General features: G+C 38.3%; 1 protein-coding gene and 1 long non-coding RNA gene across 3 annotated transcripts; one reads left to right on the forward strand and one right to left on the reverse strand.

Moving 5' to 3' along the window:
• Window positions 1–71: 71 nt before the first annotated feature.
• Window positions 72–19,893, reverse strand: zc3hc1.S (zinc finger, C3HC-type containing 1 S homeolog). 2 transcript variants are annotated; one of them, XM_018255690.2, is made up of 10 exons: window positions 19,728–19,892; window positions 18,256–18,370; window positions 13,814–13,964; window positions 10,996–11,079; window positions 10,063–10,190; window positions 9,742–9,899; window positions 5,036–5,246; window positions 4,403–4,591; window positions 877–1,071; window positions 72–723 (listed from the first exon to the last, which is right to left on the reverse strand). In XM_018255690.2, the coding sequence occupies exons 1-10, from the start codon at window positions 19,847–19,849 to the stop codon at window positions 655–657; spliced, it is 1,422 nt and encodes a 473-aa protein (XP_018111179.1). In that variant the 5' UTR covers window positions 19,850–19,892; the 3' UTR covers window positions 72–654. The 2 variants fall into 2 exon arrangements, with proteins under 2 accessions (XP_018111179.1, XP_018111180.1); XM_018255691.2 differs by lacking the exon at window positions 4,403–4,591 and having other exon boundaries at window positions 19,728–19,893.
• Window positions 19,894–19,919: 26 nt separating this feature from the next.
• Window positions 19,920–21,458, forward strand: LOC108713032. The gene is made up of 2 exons (XR_001935092.2): window positions 19,920–20,042; window positions 20,689–21,458. It is a non-coding gene; the product is annotated as an uncharacterized LOC108713032 (long non-coding RNA).
• Window positions 21,459–22,477: the final 1,019 nt, after the last annotated feature.

Raw genomic sequence — 22,477 nt, forward strand, 5'->3', positions numbered from 1 at the left:
GCAATTTTCTATTTATGATTACCCAATGGGCACATACTACTAAAAAAGTATACTATTATGAAAATGGTTTATTTACATGAAGCAGGGTTTTTCATACGAGTTCTTTTATGCAATATCTTTTTATAGAGACCTACATTGTTCGGGGGGGTATAGTCAGTGCCGGGCCAAGTCAACCGGGTGCCCTAGGCAACCCGGCCCACTACGTCGCCCCCATCGTGCGTAAAGGAGGAAGTGCGCATGCAGAGAAGAACGTCGAACCTGCACCAGTGCGCATGCGCGGAATAACGCAAGCGTTGGAGAAGCACCAGTGCGCATGCACCAAAGAGAGCGCACTCGCGTGAACGGCTTCTGGAGTCTGGAGAAAACGGTCCCAACTAGGGGAAAGCGTCAGAAGAGGTATGTGCCTGGCGCCCCTCTGCCTTTGCGCCCTAGGCACGTGCCTCTTCTGCCTACCCCTAGTTCTGGCCCTGGGTATAGTTTTCCTTTAATATCTAATTTCAATGATGTAAAATTAGAGAAGGAATTGTATAGATAAATTGGTGTCAACAACTCCATTCTACTATAAAAAAACTACAGTCCAGATCAGCATTTTCACAGTTTGGAATGACAAACAGGTCCCACTTTTTTAGGAATAAAAGGGGCATCTGTGGGTTTTTATGAAGTAGCTGCCATCTGCCACTGGCGGAAGATCCTGAAGACCTTGTGGGATTTTTCTGGGACACTCTAAAACAAGTTGAAAAGAACATTTCATTACACGTACACACCGCATTAATTATATATTCATACCTAAAAAAAATATGCTTTCTATATGCCCTTAATGTAAGAATGCACATTTATCCGGTCCAAAGAATTAGGTTTCCATTGCTTTGCACTTACAGAGATATCAGGGTCAGACTCTTCCTCAGACAGTAGCACTTTTAACACCTCCTTCCAGCCGTACGCCTTTCTGCTGGCTTCCTCTTGGATTTCCATTCCTACTGTGCTTGTTCCACTTGCCTTGCACACATTAACCCAAGGGCACCAACGCCTGTGCTGAGACAGTGGATCAAAGCAGCCCCTAGGAAAAGTGTCCTGAATAAAAACAGAGCAGCCATGAATAAATAGAAAACAACAGATATACATAAGTTGAAGACTGCAAAAGTGCAGTTGTCAATAGCAACCACTCAAGTTAGCATCTATTTTCTGACTTCCATATTCGCCCAACAGCAGAGTAGTATTGCAACACAGTACCTTAAAGGCAAATTAAATTATAAAAACAACAATGAGCGAAAAATGCCTTAATTTATATACTGTACCAGCCATATTTTCGAAGTCAGAAATATATATTGAATATTAAGTGTTCAGTTTAGGTAAACAAAACCGAAAAAAAAAATGTGCAGTGAAACAGCAAAGACAAAGATACAAAGATGGGGCACTACTAAAGTACACATCAGTGATGACATTGGGCTGGTAGAGAAGCCCTACACATAAGGTGTAGCATGTTTAGACTAAGGCTTTAGACTAAGATTTTATTTTTGCAAAAATCAGTGAATAACAAACTGGAACTATTCATAATGGATCAAATAATCTTAAAGATAACTTTTAAAGAAAAGAATATGCTGTCATTAATCGATATGGATTGAAGCCCTATGGGACTGAATGCCAGACCATTTGTTCTTTTGGCTGGTCTGAAATAAGGTACTGACCAAATTGATAGGCCAGTATGAGTAATTTGGTAAATATTTTCATTTGAAAATAATTTGGGAACCCCTCTTAATTCTTTGGAGTTTTGTTTATCATTGGCTGAGCTTTCGAAGTAGCAACTTCCTTTTAATATATAACTTGCCTTATGGAATCAGTAGTATTTCAGCAGTGACATAAAGTTTATTGGATTAACAGAAAATATGCATAACAAAATTAGACAGGTGCATAAATTTGGGCACCCCAACAGAGATATTACATCAATATTTAGTTGAGCTTCATTTTGCAAATGTAACAGCCTCTAGTTGCTCCTATAGCCTTTGATGAGTGTCTGGATTCTGGATGGCGGTATTTTTGACCATTCGTCCATACAAAATCTCTCCAGTTCTGTTAAATTCGATGGCTGACAAGCATGGACAGCCTGCTTCAAATCATCCCATAGATTTTCGATGATATTCAAGTCGGGGAACTGTGGCGGCCATTCCAGAATATTGTACTTCTCCTCTGCATAAATGCCTTTGTAGATTTCCAAGTGTGTTTAGGGTCATTGTCTTGTTGGAATATCCAACCCCTGTGTAACTTCAACTTTGTGGCTGATGCTTGGACATTATCCTGTAGAATTTGTGACTGTGGTGTGAGTGTAGAAAGGGCTTCTTTCTCATCACCCTGCCATACAGATGTTCTTTGTGCAAATTGTGCTGAATTGTAGAACGATGTACAGATACACCATCTGCAGCAAGATGTTCTTGCAGGTCTATGGAGGCGATCTTTGGGTTGTCTGTAACCATTCCCACAATCCTCTGCATTTGGCGCTCCTGTATTTTTCTTGGCCTGCCAGACCTGGGTTTTACAGCAACTGTGCCTGTGGCCTTTCATTTCCTGATTACATACCTTACAGTTAAAACTGATTTAAACCTCTGCGATCAATCATTTTCAAATGCTAACAAACCCCCAGAAAAAATACCAGGCTTATGTTCCACAGGAAGAGCAGGGCACACACAGGCAGAGTATGGCACACATATGGAGCATAAGGAAGGCAGAGTATGGCACGCATAGGGAGTATAGGAAAGGCAGAACAGAGCAGGAGACAGGGAAACATATCAACATATATCAGGACCACTCTAAGATGTACTACATACAGTGACACAGTGCTGGTGCCCCTTCAGCAGTTTGTATGAGTGTGAACAGGTGAACAATGTGGGCCAGTTTCAGTCTGGGTCAGTATGGTGTGAACAATAGAGGTGTTACAAGTGGGAACAATGCAGGGGGACTACAGGTGTGAATACAGGGGATTACAGTCTGAATTTGAGGTTTAAACAATGCAGGGGCCCGTTAATCTCTGTAGTGGTACATTTTAAAGATTACACATGGTAAACAGACACAGCAGGCAGACTTTCATATGGGGGGCCACACAAGGGGGGTCGGCCACCAGTTGGACAGCCCTGCCATAAACCATGAAACTGAACAATGTTTGTTTTCCGATCTTTTGAGAGTTGCTTTGAGGATCCCATGCTGTCACTCTTCAAACATAAGCACAACTTGCAATTGGCCACCTTAAATACCTTTTCTCATGATTGGACACACCTGCCTATGAAGTTCAAGGCTTAACAAGCTGATCCAACCAATTTAGTGTTGCCAGTAGGTATGGGACCTGTTATCCAGAATGCTCGGGACCTGGGATTTTCCGGATAACAGATCTTTCCGTAATTTGGGTCTTCATGCCTTAAATCTACTAGAAATTCATTTAAACATTAAATAAACCCAATAGGCTGGTTTTGCTTCCAATAAGGATTAATTATATCTTAGTTGGGATCAAGTACAAGCTACTGTTTTATTATTACAGAGAAAAAGGAAATCATTTTTAAAAATTTGGATTATTTGGATAAAATGGAGTCTATGGGAGCCATTCCGTAATTTGGAGCTTCCTGGATATTGGGTTTCCGGATAAGGGATCCTATACCTCAGTATTGCGCAGTTACATGCATTCAAATTAGCAAAATTACACGGGTACCCAAATTTTTGCACAGCCAGTTTTTCACATTTGATTTAATTTCATACAAGTGAATACTGCTTCACTAAAAATCTTTGTTCAGAAAATACCCCAGTACTCAGATGTTCCTGGGAAATGAATACCACTGTTATCTTTTTTGTTGAAAGTGGAATAAATTATTATGCAGGCTGAGATATAGATATATATAGATATATATATATAGTTTATATGTTATATGTATGTATGTTATTTGTATATATTATATTTTTGGTAAATATTTACCAAATTACTCAAACTGGCCTATCAATTTGGTCAGTTATTTTGAACAATTTCAACACAGTTTGAATATCTCTGAATCGGCCAAACTTTAGATAAATCTGTGTCAGTTCATTGTTGAGGCTAATTCTTTTATAAGCTTGGCAAAAAGTAAGGAAGAATTCTTGATCTCTGCACAGACACTTATGTTAGTTCAGTATATAAGATACTACATGTTTAGCCATATTTTTAGAAATGTATTTATCAAATGCTGAACTCCATTGATATATACACTTTTAAAAATCCCACAGGAATGAGTACAAAGTGGGTGAGTTTTTCTGCGGGAAGCTCTAATCTCAAATTTTGATTAATCTGCCCCATACATTTAAATGATTAATATCTGTGGCTGACAGATCTGATATATTTGTTAGCATTCTGTCCTTTTTCTACCAAAGATGATGACTGCAATGTACTCACAGAGCTACTGCTGGAGCAGAGTCGAGGGCGTTTGGCCCTACGCTGTGGGCTGGAGTGTAACTCATTGCCTAGTCCAGTGTTTTCACCTTGTCCCATGCTGCGTGTCACAGGACGATTCCGTATAGCTTCTGAATCTGCTGGACTTAAGAGGTCAGAGCTTCTCATCCTACCATAAGCAAAAGCAGGGCTCTGCAACATATATATTATGCATTTACTACTTCAGCAGAAAAAAAAAAAAAGAAAACTTTGCCCACCTCTGGTTTCACTTATGTACATAATTGTATTTTATTTTTTTGTATTATTATTATTGTAATTGCATTTTATTTATAATCTGTTATATATATATATATAAAGCAGTCACATTTGAAGCAGTGATTTACAAAGATTATTCATTTTTCAAAACTGCCCTAGTGGAGTTTACAATCAATTACACCCACTAGGTTCAGTTTATGAGCAGCCGATTAACCTATGTGGCCCCTTGTTTGTTTGTTGAACTGCCTCCAATAATCCCCAACTTTCTTTATGGTTGTCTTTACCCCTAAAATAATTTTAGACCATTCTTAATGGTAATTGGCTTTTCCAAATAAGAATTCTTTCCTAATAGAATGTCCAACATCTGTAAAAGAACCTTACCTGCTCAGTATCACGGCTACGTGTAACCCTCCTGTTTGGGGACATAATTCCAAAAGGGCTCCTTTCATGCCCCTCACCTGGAGAAACAGGTGTGCCTGGGGCACTTAATGAGTTGTCCAGCTCTACGGCTTCTAACTGCTGAAAGGCCCAAAGTCCAACTTTTCTCATGCAGCGAGGGCAATTAATGATACACAAAGATCCAGCGGAAAAGCTTTGGGAAAAAAAAAAAAACAGGATTACAGGATTGCACTCCAGTGCATATTGTAGATAGGACCTTACCAGTGCTTATTAAAGAGGGAGAATGATCCTCTCCTCTCATGAGTCTATACCTCTTTTAAAACAGAACAATACCTTGCTGGTCCTTCCTGCTGCTGACTGACATTGTTTGCTACAGCTAAGTCTGTTAGTATACCAGGTCCTTCTTCATCAAGAATGGTCTAACTCTAACTGAATCCTATTAAGCATATAACTGCCTTTAATACTTTTGTATCCCAAATAAAAAACCTTACATTTATCAACATTAAATCTTTTCTGCCATCTGCCAAGTCTACTAGTTTTTTAAAGTAAGTTTGTCCTTGTAAGGATTTCATATTGTGGATGGAATTGCCTGTATAGCTTTGTGTCATCAGCAAACACAAATTCATTGCTTACAATGTCCTCCCCCTAGTAATTAATGAACAAATTATGTAAAAGTGGAACCAATACAGAACTCCGTGGCACTACAATAAGAATCCTTCTCCCAGTATAGAATGCTTCATTAACAACCACCCTCTGTACAGGAGCCTGAAGCCAGTTTCCTATCCAAGTATACATAGCATTATGAATGCCAACAGACCTTAGCTTAAAAAGCAAACACTTTATATGGCACTGTATCAAAATTTTTGGCAGAAACAAAATACACCATATTGAATGTGAGCCCTTAACAAATCTTTGATCTGTTATGGGTAGACTATATAGACTTACAGGCCTGCCAGATTGATGTAATTCCAATTTTTAAAAAGTGGTTTATGATTTCAGCTTTCCTCCAATCCTCCAATCCACTGGTTTGATACCAAATAAAAGGGCTGAGCCATGAGCACCTTTACAGAATTGGTCCTGTGACTCCTCAATTGTATACACTGAGGAAAAGAACGGATTATGCACAGTTTTGTTTTTTGTGCCTAGTCCCTTGTAACCAAAATATTTCCATTTTGTATTGCAGCCACATTCTGAATCTGTATCTTTTTACTACTGATAAAAAAATAAACTTTTTAGGATTAGTCATTTCTTGGGATTCAATAAATTTTTTCTGATTGCTGCTTCACTACACTTGTGCAGTATTAGTATGTATAGGTCCTAAAAGAAGCGCCTGCCACACAATCATACACATTTTCCCTATAAAGTAACTCTAATAAAAAAGCTAGTATCAAAGCTGCAGAAAAAGCGCTATTCGAGGCAGAACAGGTAAACTGTCAGAATAAATCTAAGGAGAACCAGGACACACTATCTAGGGCCCAAAGAGAACTAGATATTTTGCTTTCAGATAATGCTAAAAAAAAATATTATATCCCAGACAGCGGGGGTTTGACCTAGGGGATAAAAACAGCAAAACCCTGGCATACATGGCAAAACTGACGGATCAAGTCACAGTGATTCCAGGACTACGGAACCAATTAGGGGACCTGGTGACAGACCCCACTACTATGGCTAATATGTTTGCAGAATATTATAAAGGAATTTACTCTCCGCAACCTAATAGCACTGTTAATGACCTAGATCAATTCCTGGCAGGCTCGAATCTCCCTCAATTATCGGCAGAGGAAGCTAAATTCCTAGAGGATCCACTCACTAAAGCCGAAATTGATGCGGTCATAGCAGGCCTTCCATACAATTAAACCCCTGGCCCAGACGGCTTACCAGCCGCCTGGTATAAACTAATGGCCAAACAAATATCCCCCAAACTCCTAGAGACATTCTCTCATGCATCTACGAGGGGAGAATTGCCTCTCATGTTATAATGCAATAATTACGCTGATACTTAAAGAAGGGAAAGACCCGTATTCATGTGATTCCTCTAGGCCTATATCGCTGATTAACACTGACGCTAAAATACTTGCTAAATTACTGGCGAATAGGTTAATTAAGGTTATTACATCACTCATTCATCCGGATCAGACAGGCTTTATGCCTCACAAGACTACGGCCATTAATTTGAGAAGATTGTTCACACACATTCAACAACAATCCAACGGAGCTGTTGCCTCGCTGGATATAACAAAGGCCTTTGACTCGGTCAGTTGGCAATACCTCTGGCAGACACTTGAGAAATTTGGGTTTGGACCGAACTTTATCTCATGGATAAAAACTGTTATATAAGAACCCCACAGCCCAAATCTGAGTAAACAACAATTTATCAGGAGTATTCAAATTGGGTAGAGGAACTAGACAGGGTTGCCCCTTGTCGCCCCTGTTATTTGGAAGTGTTAGAAGGATTTGGCCCAATAAATGGCCTACAGGTAAGTAAGAACAAATCAATACTATTTCCCCTGGGGAACCTGGTTGATATAGAAGAGACCTCGGCACTCACTGTAGTAACTAAATCCCGCTACTTGGGTATCATTATTACATCAGACACCTCCTTATATGTAGCTGAAAATTTGGAACCCATCCTAACAATGTTCAAAACGGCAATTCCACACTGGATTAAACTACCACTAACTTTGTGGGGTAGAGTCAATTTATTCAAAATGCTGTATTTACCTAGATTCTTGTACCCGTTATGGAACTCACCTCTCTATATCACTAACTTTTTCTTTAAAAAAATAAATAGTGATCTAATCTCCTTCATATGGGCCAACAAGACCGCAAGAATGTCATGGTCTACTCTAACTGCCCCTACAGACAAAGGAGGGCTCGCCCTCCCCCATTTGCAGCATTCTTATTTTGCCTCCCAATTATCCTACATTCACAACTGGTTTAACCCAGATGACAGTAACTCTTTAACTGCTGTACATGCCTCAATTCTGGGATCTCTGGAGGCCATACGTAACTCTCCCTATAGGCGGCTATGTGACCTCCCTCAGCTGCCAGGAGTAATTACTACCCCCATTAAAGTATGGGCAAGGCTACAACCTAAAGCAGGGACCAAAATACCTAATGTTTCTGGCAAAACTCCTCTTTGGAGAAATTCTAACTTGCCCCATATGAAGAATCTAGCAGACTTTAATTTCTGGCCACAAATGGGTATAAGACACATTGAGGATAGCTTTGTCTCGCTGGAGCAATTAAACGCCAAACTGAATCGTCAAGATATACAATTCTTCCGATACTTTCAACTGAGACATGCATTTCATGCACAGTTCAGTTCTTTTCAAATTACACCCACATTGCTGGGATGGGAAGCCAGACTTTGGACTCCAGACCCCAACAAACTGCTATCTCAGCTCTACAATATAATTCAATCCTCACAGTTTCCCCCATTCAACAAAGCCAAACAAAAATGGCAGCCACTTATTCCTTCTCTAGAGGAGGACCAATGGGAAGAGGCTGTAGATAACCTATACCCCTGCCTAATATCACTCAGGGATAGAATGATTCAATTTAAAATGATTCACCAAATTTATATTACCCAATTGAGGCTCAAAGCTATGGGTAGACTAGATGGAGCCACCTGTGTAAAGTGTGGCAGGGATGAAGCTGGTTTCCTCCATTTGATATGGGACTGCCCTCGGGTAGCAGCATACTGGGCAGAAGTCATACAATACACCAATGTATTCCTCTCCTTTCCAGGAATCAAGTCCCCGGAGTTTTGCCTATTAGGTATCATAGATAAGGTAGTGCACTTACAGAAATCCAGAACACTTCTAAGGTCGATCCTTTTCTATGCAAAAAAACTAGTAATTATGAAATGGATGAGCCCTAACCCACCCTCACTGCTGCAATGGATTGACTTAATCAATGGTACATTACCCCTAATCAAACTGACGTACAATGCTAGGGGAACACCTGGGAAATTTGGGAAAATATGGGACCCTTGGATAGACGTCAACCCTCATGCATCCCTTCCGGATGATTAATTTATAGAATACTCTGAAATAATTGATGTTATTTGCTAATCATTTCTTCAAACCATCACTATACATATAAAATACTTGTAAATGAAGCTGAATAAGTTTAAAAATATATGTGCTGTTTATTGTTTGTTTTTTGTTTAAAATGCAAAATAAAAACCTTTAAAAAAAAAAAAAGTAACTACTGAATTATTCTAAACATGCAGATATGAAGGAGAAGCCAATGTAATAAAAGTCAGTAGCGGAAAAATATTCGCAATGCGAAAAGTAATGCTTTTGCTAAAAACAATATCCTTTGTACAAATTTAATATAGATTTTGCAAACCCAGAAACGGTTTAGCAACCTCTTCCGACAAGGATAGGTTTGCAAATTTTATAGTTTGTGCCAGTGCGCAGCGAATATAGTAATAGTTCTTACTGAAAAAGTTGTGTTTGCTCTAGAAAATTACTACACCTTCAAGCACTTCTTAAAAGTGCGCAATTAAAAATTCGTAACGCAGTTTAAGGAAGACTATGACACTGTGAAAGGCAAAGTTTTATTCTTATTTGTGCAAATTGTTTTTCTCTTTGTGACTTTTATTACATTCCCCCATTAATGTTTCTAAGAAAAAATATTGAATATCTACAATAAAACCAAAGTGGATTTTTGTTACACACCTGGTGTTCCACCCACATAGTGCTAAAATACAGGCTGAGATATGAATCTGCAGAGAGTCAGTAGCCAGGCTGCGAGAATTATCTTCCTTTCCTTCCTTAGGTTTTAGCTCATCTTCAATCAGCCTTAAGAGACGACTCACTGTTTCTTCTGTGATGTCCTGAGAAAAGAAACAATGTGGATCTTTGCTCAGTTTGAAATGTCTTTTTTTTTTTTTTTTTTTTTTACAGTTTTTATTTTTGGATTTTTTGTTCTGCTGCTCTTAGGGTTGTAAGTCAGATTGCTGACTCGACTTTACATTAAATATTATCAAACATCCTCACCATGCTTTTTAAATCTTCATGCTTTAGTGAAGGCAGCTGCATCTCTAGGTGACAAAGGTTGTGAAAACGTCCCACAAAATCACTTAATATAGAGGATGGCTCTGTAACCAGGAGAGCCCAGAAGTTATCTGTACACAGGAAAAGACACAATCAGAAAGCAACATTTACTGTGTTCATGAATTTCAACTGCTACTTATAATCAAGCTGCTACTTTTAATCAAGTGAGGTATGTAGACTACATGGTAATTTTATATCATCCATAAATAGTGCCTTACAAATCAGGGTAAATAAATACTGATCTTTGGTTGTGACTCTATGGTTGGGATATCAGATACACAATAGATCAATATTGGTTGGTATGGGTTATTGCCCTTATGCAATTTTGTCCCGCTAGTAGACAAGTCCCACCATTTACACTGGTGTTCCAGCCTGTAGGTTCTTTGCATTACCCCAAGCCCAGTGTAACATCTACCTGTTTAGCACTGCCGCCAGAAAAAAAAATACAGGCGGGCTGTCGGGAAGCGCAACTGATTAATTAAAAAAGGAATTGGACCTTTAACAATTTTCCTAAAGTGCTACAGACATGTTCCAGTATAAAATCAGAGTTAGTGTGCCTTATGTTAGTTTGGATCAAGTAAAAAGTACTATTTTGAAAAATTTGGATTATTTGTTTATAATGGAGTTTACGGGAGATGGCCTTTCTGCAATTCGGAACTTTTTGTATAATGGGTCTCCAGACAATGGAGCCCATACCTGTAACAGTGACTGCTTAGCAATATAAAACTTAAAAGAACATATACATATCTGCACAATTTTCCAGAAGAAACAAACAAACAAACCGTGAATGAAATATTTATCACCAAGCTCTGTTTTTTTTTTCTCTACAAAACCTGTGTTATGTACTTATTTTTGCTATGTATATTACAGGTGTACCTGGACATGGGCTGTCTGGCCAAAAACAGAACTTCTCATGTGCTTTTCTCAAAGCTTCTTGCAGCTCCACACAACGTTGCTTATCTGAGTAACACAACAGCAAGCAATCAAATAATGAATCACAAAAGTTAGACAACTGTTTATTCACTCTGTAAAGCATAAATAAAGAAATTACTAACAAAATAAACTGATAGCTATGTCAACATTTTTATTAAAGGGGACATGTCACCCTAAATTCTTTTCTATTATGCTAGGCAGACAAAAAAAAACCATTACACTATATAAATTATATAAATATTGTTTTACCCAAACCTGGAATTCACAGTCACTGCAAGCTTTGTGAACACTGTTCATAAAATGCAGGGGTGATTTGTAAATTATTTAGACCCTATATTTAATAGCAGGTAGTATAATGACAACATATCAAATGTTGAAATGGAGAAATTGTATTGTTTTCTGAAAAATCTAGTCATTTTGGATTTGCTGCCAGCAACATGTTGAAAAAAAAGTTGGACAGGGGCAACAAAAGACTGTATTGTTCACTACAGACTCAGTAATACTTCCCAAAACCATTGTCTACGAAAACAGTTAATCACTGCATCCACAAATTAAAAAACATTTAAAGAAGAAACCATATATAAACATAAATAAACCAGAAAAACCACCGCCTTCTCTGGGCCCAATGTCATTTAAAAGAGAACTCAACCCAAAAAATTTTTAAAAAAAAGCTCCTGCCTAGTAAGCAAGCTAGTCCCTCCTCCTTGCTTCCCCTCGCAGAGTTCAATAGGTCCAAAAATATCCGTAAAATTTATCCCACCTAACAGTGCAGAGTGAGCGCAAAGGAGCTTGTGGACGCAATCTTACGTATCTCGAGTTATCATTTATAATAGAGAGCTGTACTGGCGCATGCACAGTTGGAGCAGTCTTCCGGTTCGTACAAGCAAAAGTGCCGGAAATTACCAAAGAGGACCCGAAAAAAATCAGAAGATTCGGAAGATGGTGTCCATAAGCTTCGCTGTGCTTTCTCTGCACGGTTAGGTGGGAAAAATGTTACATACATTTTCAGACCTATTGTACTCTGCGAGGGGAAGCAGAGGGGGGGGGACTAGCTTGCTTAAGAGGTTTTTTTTTAATGCTTGGGTTGAGTTCTCCTTTAAAGGAAAACTAAACCCCCTCTTCTTCTGTAAGGGAACGCCGTATTTGACACGTGCAGTTAGAGCAGCCTGGTACTCATACCAAATGTGCATGCGCCGAAAAGTTCAGTGAATTGCTGAAAGGAAGTAAGAAGATTCGAAGACCTGGAAGATGGCGACCATGAGCTTGACTGTGCTACTCTGCATAAATAAGTGAACATGCTGCCAGGGACACTTTATTGAATAATGTACTATGCAGGTAGAAAGCAGGGAGGGACTATCTAGGGTAGTAGATGGGGCTTTTCTAATTGGGGGGTTAGTTATCCTTTAAAATAGAATGAGGCAAAGTGGGAAACTATGGTCTGATTAATAAAAATTGAAATTCTGTTTGGAAACCATGGACTCATGCTTACACATCTAGGAAGGCACCATTTATGCTGAATGATACAGGTTTTGGAGCAACATATGCTGCCATCCATATGCTTATTTCAGGCAATGCCAAACTGTTAAAGGAGAACTAAACCCCCACCCAACCAAACCCCCCCCTAAACTTCAAGGAATTTCCCCCTCCCTGCGATGTGCTTTAGTGTAAAAAAAACCCCTTTAAAAAATTGTGACCCCTAAATGCAGAGAAGGGCAGCGGAGCTCCTGGTCGCCATCTCCCAGCTCTTCATATAGTCTTCACTTCTCAACGCTGATTTGCACATGTGCAGTTGAAGGCGAAGAGACGCTAAAACTATATGAAGAGCCAGAAGATGCAGACCGGGCGCTCCAGTGCTCTTCTCTGCATTTAAATGTCAGTGGTTTTTTTTATTTATTTTTTTACAATAAAAGCACTTTGTGGAGAGGGTGAGTTTAGGGGGGATTTTTGGTAGGAGGGGTTTTAGTTCACCTTTAAAAGAAGAAGTGATGCAACAGAGTGGGGAACTTGCCCCTCTCCCAAATTGTTTCTGGCATACGTGTATGTTATATTGTATAATTCCAGAGGGCCTGAAAATTATATCCTTCTAAACAGTGTTTAGTAATGTCCTTGGTTATAATTGATGCTTAGTGATTTTGTTTCTGTCTGACTCACTGAACTTGTGAATTATAATAGATAACATCCCCCCTTATAATAGCCTATTATTTTACAACCGGGGGGGGGCATTAGTCACTATATAAAAGGTGCTTCTTTATGTCATAATTGGTTTTATGATTAAATAACAAAGTGATCTAATTTGTGTCCCATGACTCGAAGCTTGTGCATTAAAAATACCTTTATATGATCATAGAACTCCTCAGTGACTTATAAATATCCTTATATTTTGTATCAGTCATTTTTATTTAATTTTTAATTTATGTTCATAAAATTCTTGTTATACTGTGCAGATTTGTATACAGTTTTTCGTGATATATCGGAGGGTAAGTAATATCCTTATATTTTACAACGGGGGTACATTATTTTCTATAAAATTCTCAGAAGAATCAGCACACCATCCTTGATGATTATGGTTTTCTCAAAGACCAAATTAGCACCCCACCAGCAATTATGATTTTTGTTCTCCTTCAACAAATGACACAGGTTTTTCTGTTAATGTGTAAATGTATTTTTATTTATTGCGGTGTCAATTTTGTCTACTGGACAAATATAAAAAGTGAAGGTACACTTAACCCTTTAAGAAAAATAAAGAGGCAGTTATACTCACACTTGCTGAAATCCAGTACTGATTGGAGGCTGGCACAGAGGTAGGCATTACAACTTGAACACTTTAACATATCACATTCTATATTGCACCATCCATACTTGGCACAAATTAGAGGACATAATTCAGGAGGTTTACCAGCCCACTTTAAGGAGTTCAGATGTTAAAGAAACAATACTTAATAATAACATATAAATTAAAGAAGCAAAGGTACAGAATGGTACACAGGAGGCGTTAGTACCATCCTATAATTTTTGGGTAGCTTTCTCTAAGGGCATATTTAAGGTCATATGAAACTCTGTAATACTTGTTAAGAGTTGTCATTTCTATTATTACACCTGTCTAAATAAAAATAGGGGACATGTTGAGGAACTTAGAACATAATTCCACACTTCTCTAATCACTTGTACCTGTACAGATTTACTTTTTAAAGAACTAACCATTCACCTGTGATAGATCTACCAACTGACATCTTTAAACATTAGTGATGTAGGGGCTGGCCCAATACTGGGCAAGTTCAAGCCAACTACCACACAAATTTTGTGGGTTTCTTCCACTCTTCCCGTCCGCAACCTTATTCTGCCAGGTTTTGGCTCTGGCAGCCTTCATTTATACGCGCACACTTGCCAAGACCACCCCACTCAGCCCCTGGGGGTTGGGAGGGTTAGGGTCGGGTGCAGGTTGAATTTGTCCACCTCACATCAATACTAAACGTGTGCCATTATCAATGTGTCCCCAGCCCAGAAGGAAAATGTAATTTATGTAACTATTGAATATACTTTATATACATTTTCAGTAGTTTCGGTTATTTGTAAATGTAGTTTAGGTGATATTTATCCCATTTGCGTTTTACTTCAGTTCCTTTAAACAGTTGGCTTGCAGCATTGTTTCAGAAGAGAATAAAGAGAATGTAAAAAGCCAGACAGATCCTACTTTAAATTTAAATAACATATACTGTAAAAATAACGTTAAAAACCCTAAAAATATATAATTAATGTATGAGAATAAGTTGCTTGGAATTACATTTTCTTTCCCTATGAAAAAAATAGTTTTACAAAAAAAAAAAATAAGTTTAAAGGAGAAATTAACCTGTGGGGAAAAAAAAAACCCTACCTCCCACCCCAGGTATCCCTCCCTCCCCCCTCCTCCCCCCAGGCTAACTACCTCCCCCCTCCTGGGGAGATGCCCCATACTCCATACTTACCCCTCGGTGCAGATTCTTCCAGTGAAGTTCCACGCGTCCATCTTCCGGCTCCTCTGTAACTGACTGAGAGAACAATTTCCGCAAACTGCTCCAACTGCGCATGCACAGAAATACCGAGCTCTCAGTCAGCTTACCGAGGACGCAGAAGATGGACGCGTGGAACTTCACAGCTGGGTCAAGTTGTTGCTATGGGTGACTTCAATTATCCAGACATTGACTGTGGTAATGGGGTTGCTAAGACAGAAAAAGCTAGTAGGTTTGTAAATATGCTGAATGACAACTTTTTATTCCAGCTCGTTCAAGAACATACTAGGAATAACTCTCTTTTGGACCTTGTAATAACTAACAATATTGAACTCATCTCTAACATTTGTGTGGGTGAGCATTTAGGGAATAGTGATCATAACATGGTCTCCTTTGAGATTCTGTTCTATAAGGGAGTAACTAAAACACAAAATTTCAGACGTGCAAACTTTGACAGTATAAGGGCATCTCTGCAACATATTAAGTGGGAAATGCTTTTCACAGGGTTAAACACAGAACAAAAATGGGAAGTCTTTAAAATGCTGCTTAATAAATATACTTGTCAGTATATTCCACTTGTAAGCAAGGAACGTCGTTGCAAAGCAACGAAGCAATAGAAGCATTGGTGTTGAGGTGGGTAAGAAAAAATACGTGCTTTTAAGGCTTTCAAGTTAGCTGGTACAGCTGAAACATTTATAAGGTACAAGTAGGCCAATAAATCATGCAAGGAAGCTATAAGGCAAGCTAAAATTGCTATAGAAAAGGATATTGCAGCTAGCAGTAAAAAAAATCCAAAATTATTTTTTAAATATGTTAATAGTAAAAAAATTAAGCAGGAAGGGGTGGGACCCTTAGTATCAGAGGGGGGTCAGCTGGTTGATGAAAACAAAATAAAAGCGCAGATTCTGAACTCATATTTTTCATCTGTCTACACAAATGAGGAACCAGTAAGTGAAGGTTTCCTTCTTAACAGTCCCAATTCTAGTAATACAACTAATGATGCATGGTTCACACATGAAGAAATTCAAAAGAGACTAGAACATGTTAAGATTAACAAAGGTCCAGGGCCAGATGGTATTCATCCCAGGGTAATTAGCGAGCTTAGCTCTGTGATTGCCAAACCTCTTTACTTAATTTTTCAGGATTCATTGAGATCTGGCATAGTGCAGAGAGACTGGCGAATTGCTAATGTGGTGCCTCTATTCAAAAAAGGATCCCGTTCTCAGCCTCAAAACTATAGGCCAGTTAGACTGACGTCAGTGGTAGGAAAGCTTTTCGAAGGGTTAATAAAGAATAAAATACTGGACTTCATAGCAAATCATAATACTATGAGTTTGTGCCAGCATGGTTTTATGCGTAATAGATCTTGCCAGACTAACTTAATTTCTTTTTATGAGAATGTAAGTAGAGACCTCGATTCTGGGATGGCAGTGGATGTGATTTACTTAGACTTTGCTAAAGCATTTGATACAGTGCCACACAAAAGGTTACTGGTTAAATTAAGGAATGTTGGCCTGGAACACAGTATTTGTACCTGGATAGAGAACTGGCTAAAAGATAGACTGCAAAGAGTGGTGGTAAATGGAACATTTTCTAATTGGACCAGTGTTGTTAGTGGAGTACCGCAGGGCTCTGTACTAGGTCCCTTGCTTTTCAACTTGTTTATTAATGACCTGGAGGTGGGCATTGAAAGTACTGTTTCTATTTTTGCAGATGATACTAAATTGTGCAGAACTATAGGTTCCATGCAGGATGCTGCCACTTTGCAGAGTGATTTGTCTAAACTGGAAAACTGGGCAGCAAACTGGAAAATGAGGTTCAATGTTGATAAATGCAAGGTTATGCACTTTGGCAAAAATAATATAAATGCAAGTTATACATTAAATGGCAATGTGTTGGGAGTTTCCTTAAATGAGAAGGATCTAGGGGTCTTTGTAGATAACACGTTGTCTAATTCTGGGCAGTGTCATTCTGTGGCTACTAAAGCAAATAAAGTTCTGTCTTGCATAGAAAAAGGCATTAACTCAAGGGATGAAAACATAATTATGCCTCTTTATAGGTCCCTGGTGAGGCCTCATCTGGAGTATGCAGTGCAGTTTTGGACTCCAGTCCTTAAGAGGGATAGAAATGAGCTGGAGAGAGTGCAGAGACGTGCAACTAAATTGGTTAGAGGGATGGAAGAGTTAAATTATGAGGGTAAACTGTCAAGGTTGGGGTTGTTTTCTCTGGAAAAAAGGCGCTTGCGAGGGGACATGATTACACTTTACAAGTACATTAGAGGACATTATAGACAAATGGCAGGGGACCTTTTTACCCATAAAGTGGATCACCGTACCAGAGGCCACCCCTTTAGACTAGAAGAAAAGAACTTTCATTTAAAGCAGCGTAGGTGGTTCTTCACAGTGAGGACAGTGAGGTTGTGGAATGCACTGCCGGGTGATGTTGTGATGGCTGATTCAGTTAATGCCTTTAAGAATGGCTTGGATGATTTTTTGGACAGACATAATATCAAAGGCTATTGTGATACTAAGCTCTATAGTTAGTATAGGTATGGGTATATAGAATTTAATTAAAAGTAGGGATGGGTGTATGTATGGATGCTGGGTTTTCAGTTGGAGGGGTTGAACTTGATGGGCTTTGTCTTTTTTCAACCCAATTTAACTATGTAACTAACTATGTAACTATGTAACTTTGCTGTAAGAATCTGCGCTGAGGGGTAAGTATGGAGTATGGGGCATCTCCCCGGGGGGTAGTTAGTCTTTGGGGAGGAGGGAGGGCTACCTGGGGTGGGGGGTACGGGGTTTTTTCCCCACAGGTTGATTTCTCCTTTAACATTTTTCACAATAAAGGTGTTTTTCCTTTGCACGTGCTTGATCTATGAGTTTCTCTCTAAAGAATGAATTCATCCTTAGTCACCATCACGGTATGCAAATATTTACATATGAAGGTTATACAGATGAGACACTTTAATAATTTACAATATTAAGGACTAGTAAAAGATAATGGTTCAGGAGGCATAAAGACTGAATTGTAGTAAGCTGTTTAGAAAAATCTAAGCGCGATCTAAACACGATCTGTGAATCTGTGTCCAATACAACATGGTAATCAACATCAATTTTCTCATGGAAAAATAAACATGCACAATAGCTGTTCCAGTTTTTACAAAAGCTGGGGGGATCATTTTGTAGTTGTACATCACCTCTCACTGAAAGGATATGGAAAATGATTCCACTCTGCTAAAGAAGGCATCTTTAGTGGTACTTTCAAATGAGCTGTTGCCTGGTGGATCTTCAAATCCATTATTCTCTTCTGGTATTTCAGCAGTTTCCTTTCTACAATACAAAAACAGCCACAACCTCCGTCATAAAAATAGCAATAAATAAAAAAACAAAAATGCATTCTGAGCAAATAAGATTTGTAGGACTTTGCTCATTGGGACCAGGAATGTGACAGCAATCATGTTGAAAAGGGGGTATACTGTCACTTTATGTACTCCCTTATATAAACCCTTTTTCTGATTAAATACTATATAGGAGATTTTGTGGTTTTGAAATGTCTGTCTTTGCAGGTTTTAAAAATTTCACAGGTTAATGCAAGTAAAATTGATAGTTAACTTTTGTTTTAATCAACTTCTAACTTTAAATTGCAAACTAGAAAGCTGCTAATCAAAAAGTTCGATAGTGCTTCTCAGGTAAGGGTGGGTGAGTTCACACCGACAAATGAGTCAAGGTGCTGGTCTCACCATAATCTGGTTAGGTTCTCTGCTAAAGGTGCTGGTCACAGGCAGATAAGAAGTCAATGTTTTTTAAACATCCTTTATTCCTGGTGACATCATTGCACATATTCAGAAACCCTTTACAGATGTCAATGGAATATTGCCAGTCTTGCCTTCTTCTGACTCTTTACAGCTTTCAAATGGGGGTCACTGATCCCATCTTAAAACAAATACTCTGTAAGGCTACAAATGTATTATTATTGCTATTTTTATTACTCATATTTCCAACCAGGCCATCTGCTATTCATATTCCAGTGTCTTATTAAAGTCAGTGCATGGTTGCTAGGGTAAATTGGACTCTAGCAACGAGACTGTTGAAAGTGCAAACTGGAAAGCTGCTGAAAAAAGCTAAACCCACAAGAAACACAAATAATCAAAACCAACTGGAAATTGCCTCAGAGTATCACGCTCATACATCATACTAAAAGTAAATTCAAACAAAAACAACCCCTTTGAAAGGGACATATTGTGTAAAGAACAAAAATCTGCCAGTGCATTATACTCCTTTAATCATAGAAGAAAGGGGATTAAAAAATGTGTTTTGGGCTGATTTACTGAAACCCCAAAACCCCTCTGTTCCACTTCCTGTCTGCTGAATTCTCTGGCTGTGCAGAGGAGCCGGTGGCACTCACCACACTGAAGGATAGAAAGCAGGAATCAGTAGCTAGGCTGACCTGAAGTCTGTCTTTGCTTGTTTAACTACAGGGCTGTAGCTACCCCAAGGGGGGAGGAAAAGTCAGACAGACACACATGCATCTATGTTTCGCTTTAGTGTTTATTTTCTGTAAAGAGTAACTTCTAAAAGTGTGCGCATCTTAATACGCAGGCCCAGCAACAATGTAGACTAATATTTTGTACTTAACGTAATTCTGGGTTCTGAATAGGTAGTTTTAGTATGATGCTCCATTAATTACCTTCCGTTACCGCTTCTTTCCCCACTCACGATTCCCTCGTTTATAAGTTCCCGAATCTTCAAAGGAGTGACAGCAGGAGATTTAACAGGCGACACTAAAACGTCTTCACAGGGCGCCGCCATTTTCCTAACCCCGGAAACACTCCGCTAGTAAAACGGAAGTTTAAAAACTAGTTGTTTCTGTTCCGGCTACATCATATCTCCCGAAGCAGACGATTTAACATTGCTTGTGTGAGATTCTGGCATATGTAATATTCACATTATTTTTTTTCCGGCTACCCTACCCATGCTGCACACAGACATTCGATTCTTTACAGTAGGCATTTCTCAAGAATTAGCAGAGAAGTTGATTGCATTTTGTGTTGCTCTTTTTAGTATGAATTGGAGACAGCTATAGAAATATCGAGTACTGGTTCATTATAATATGGAGTTAGTGGCCATATCTGAAAGTGATGCGGGTAACGTTGTATGTGAATTAAATATGTGAATTAAATACAATCATGTTTTTAACCCCAGCCCTTCACAATGTAATATGTTATTGATTTTCGTGCAAGGGTTGGGAATAATCATGATGATATTAAATGTTGGTAGCATGTGTTTTTTGTCTTTGGTTGCTAATTCAACTGTACCCTTTACGTTATTGTCTTTTTGCTATTGTTTATCATTCTCTTCCCCTAAAAAGAGGGAGTTAATCCTAGGGCGGCCAAACAGAACCCAACTTCCAGTTAGTTGGCTAACTGTATTGAAAGCATTAATGATCTTGCACAGCCTATCTATTTACCTAGTTTATAATTCTAATTATACTGAACTTTTTTTTTACATTATTGATCCTGAAGTTATTAAAGTGGGTGTAGTATGCTGAAATTTCTGCAAGCGCACTGAATAAATTTCCACTTTATTACCCATATGCTTTTAAAAAAAATAATAATCTACAGGTTGATCAATCTAATCTTCTTCCTCAGATAAAGCAATTCCTACCCTGAAGCAAGCTTGATCTGATTGTGGGACATCCAATAAAAGCTTATGTGCAGTGAGAGAAATGTATGTATGAGACAGAATCCAGCATGCAAAAAGTTTGAAGATGGCAAGAACACCCCCCCATGGGTTAGTGCAGTAGTGGGGCAAATACTTTTCATCATCATCTGTTTATATAGCACCAACAAGTTACACAGTGCTTTTAGACATTAGACTTTTAAGAAAAAAAGACTGGCTATTATATCAGGGAAGTGTTAGATCATTTGCAACTAGAATTACCTAAATGGTATATCTGGAAAATGTTATGCACAATACAGGTAAATTCCATGTTGCTGACAAGACGAATGATCATTTTATAGTGCTCTACTAGCTTCTGTTGTGGGTTTGGAGTATCTCTGCAGTACCAAATACATACCATCCATAATACTACCCAAGAGAAAACCTATATGTTGCCTATTCAAACCAGAAAGCTGTTGACCTATGGACTTTATTATTATTAAATAGATGTCCTGGGACTCATTTGGTCATTGTTATGTTCTGGTGTTTGTGCATCATTTCGCCGGCTAATACAACACAATAGGTGCCCTCTTGTCTGTAGACCTGAGGTCTGTTAGAAAACTTGTTTGAGGTATGGAAGCCTCACCATTCTGCTGTTGTAAGTACCCACCCCAGAGGACAGATAGATTTTTTTCAAAATGTTTGTAATTTATGTCCCAGCATTTAAAAAGTCTGCTAAATAAAGAGTAAATATAAAACACAGCTGTGTTGTTCTTGCTCTGAAGTCCTCATCACATCTTCTTGAAAGTTGAATGGTAATGTATGTATAATATGCATAAATAATATATTTTTATTGGGAGTTTGGAAAGGAATTATGAGATCTGATTATGAGATGTACAGTCAATACAATGGTGTGAGTAAAACACTAAAGCGTCCATTTAAGGTTGTTCCTACCCTCTTACTTAACCTGTTCTTTTCAAAACATATTGGAGTTCAGTTGGTTTCATACTGTGTATCAGAAAGAAAGAATTTTTTCAGAAGCTCTCTATTTCCTCTAATATTAAAGTTTGATTTCTCACCTTTTCCTATTTCACCGGAGGGCTATGTAGGGGAAGGTAGGGTCAAGGACTCTGTAATCTGCTGTTTGATACAGTAGTTGATACATTTCTTATCCCTGCCATTCTAAGCACCCAACATTTTATCAAAGGCAGCTGCTATAACTGATAAATAGTTGACAATATTCCACAGATGCTGTTGAGAAATGTATCAGTTTATGTAACAAATTTCAACAGTTCAGAGTCTGCGCTGGATTATCAAACTGTCTGACTGAAACACTGGAGAGAGCACTAGAGCGAGGAACATTAAAGTTTAAACTTCAATATTAGAAAATCAGTCAATAAAAAAAAATAGAAAACAATTAAAAAAAAAAACATTATTCCTGGTGTACTGTCTGAAACCAACTGAACTGAAAAAGTCTTTGGAAGATGAAAAACCCCTTTAATACAAATTGTTATAATAAAAGCTATTATACTGGTTTTTAAATACAGTTTTTTTATATTATTGCAACTCAAATAAAAAATGGCTGATGATTCTTATGTGATTTCTAAAAAAAAAACCTGGTATAGTATATTTATAGTATATCGCATATTTATATTTAGAGTTTACCTAGAAATGAGAAATTTACCTCATTATTTGGCACTACTATATACTAAAAAGGAGACTCATTCACAGCTAACTTTTCTAATTTTGCCTGTTTTGTGGCACTTGCATTTCTATATT

Source organism: Xenopus laevis, chromosome 3S (assembly GCF_017654675.1).
Source record: "Xenopus laevis strain J_2021 chromosome 3S, Xenopus_laevis_v10.1, whole genome shotgun sequence".
NCBI classification, from domain to species: Eukaryota; Metazoa; Chordata; class Amphibia; order Anura; family Pipidae; genus Xenopus; species Xenopus laevis.

Bases quoted from the DNA above. Each gene is read 5' to 3' on its own strand.
- zc3hc1.S (XM_018255690.2), bottom strand. From the start codon at position 19,849: ATGGCGGCGCCCTGTGAAGACGTTTTAGTGTCGCCTGTTAAATCTCCT. The intron at 13,965-18,255 runs ATATCCTTTCAG...TAACATCTGAAC, and splicing joins GCAGAGTGGAATCATTTTCC to TCCTTAAAGTGGGCTGGTAA. The intron at 10,191-10,995 runs GTACACCTGTAA...TCCTGTGTACAG, and splicing joins GCCAGACAGCCCATGTCCAG to ATAACTTCTGGGCTCTCCTG.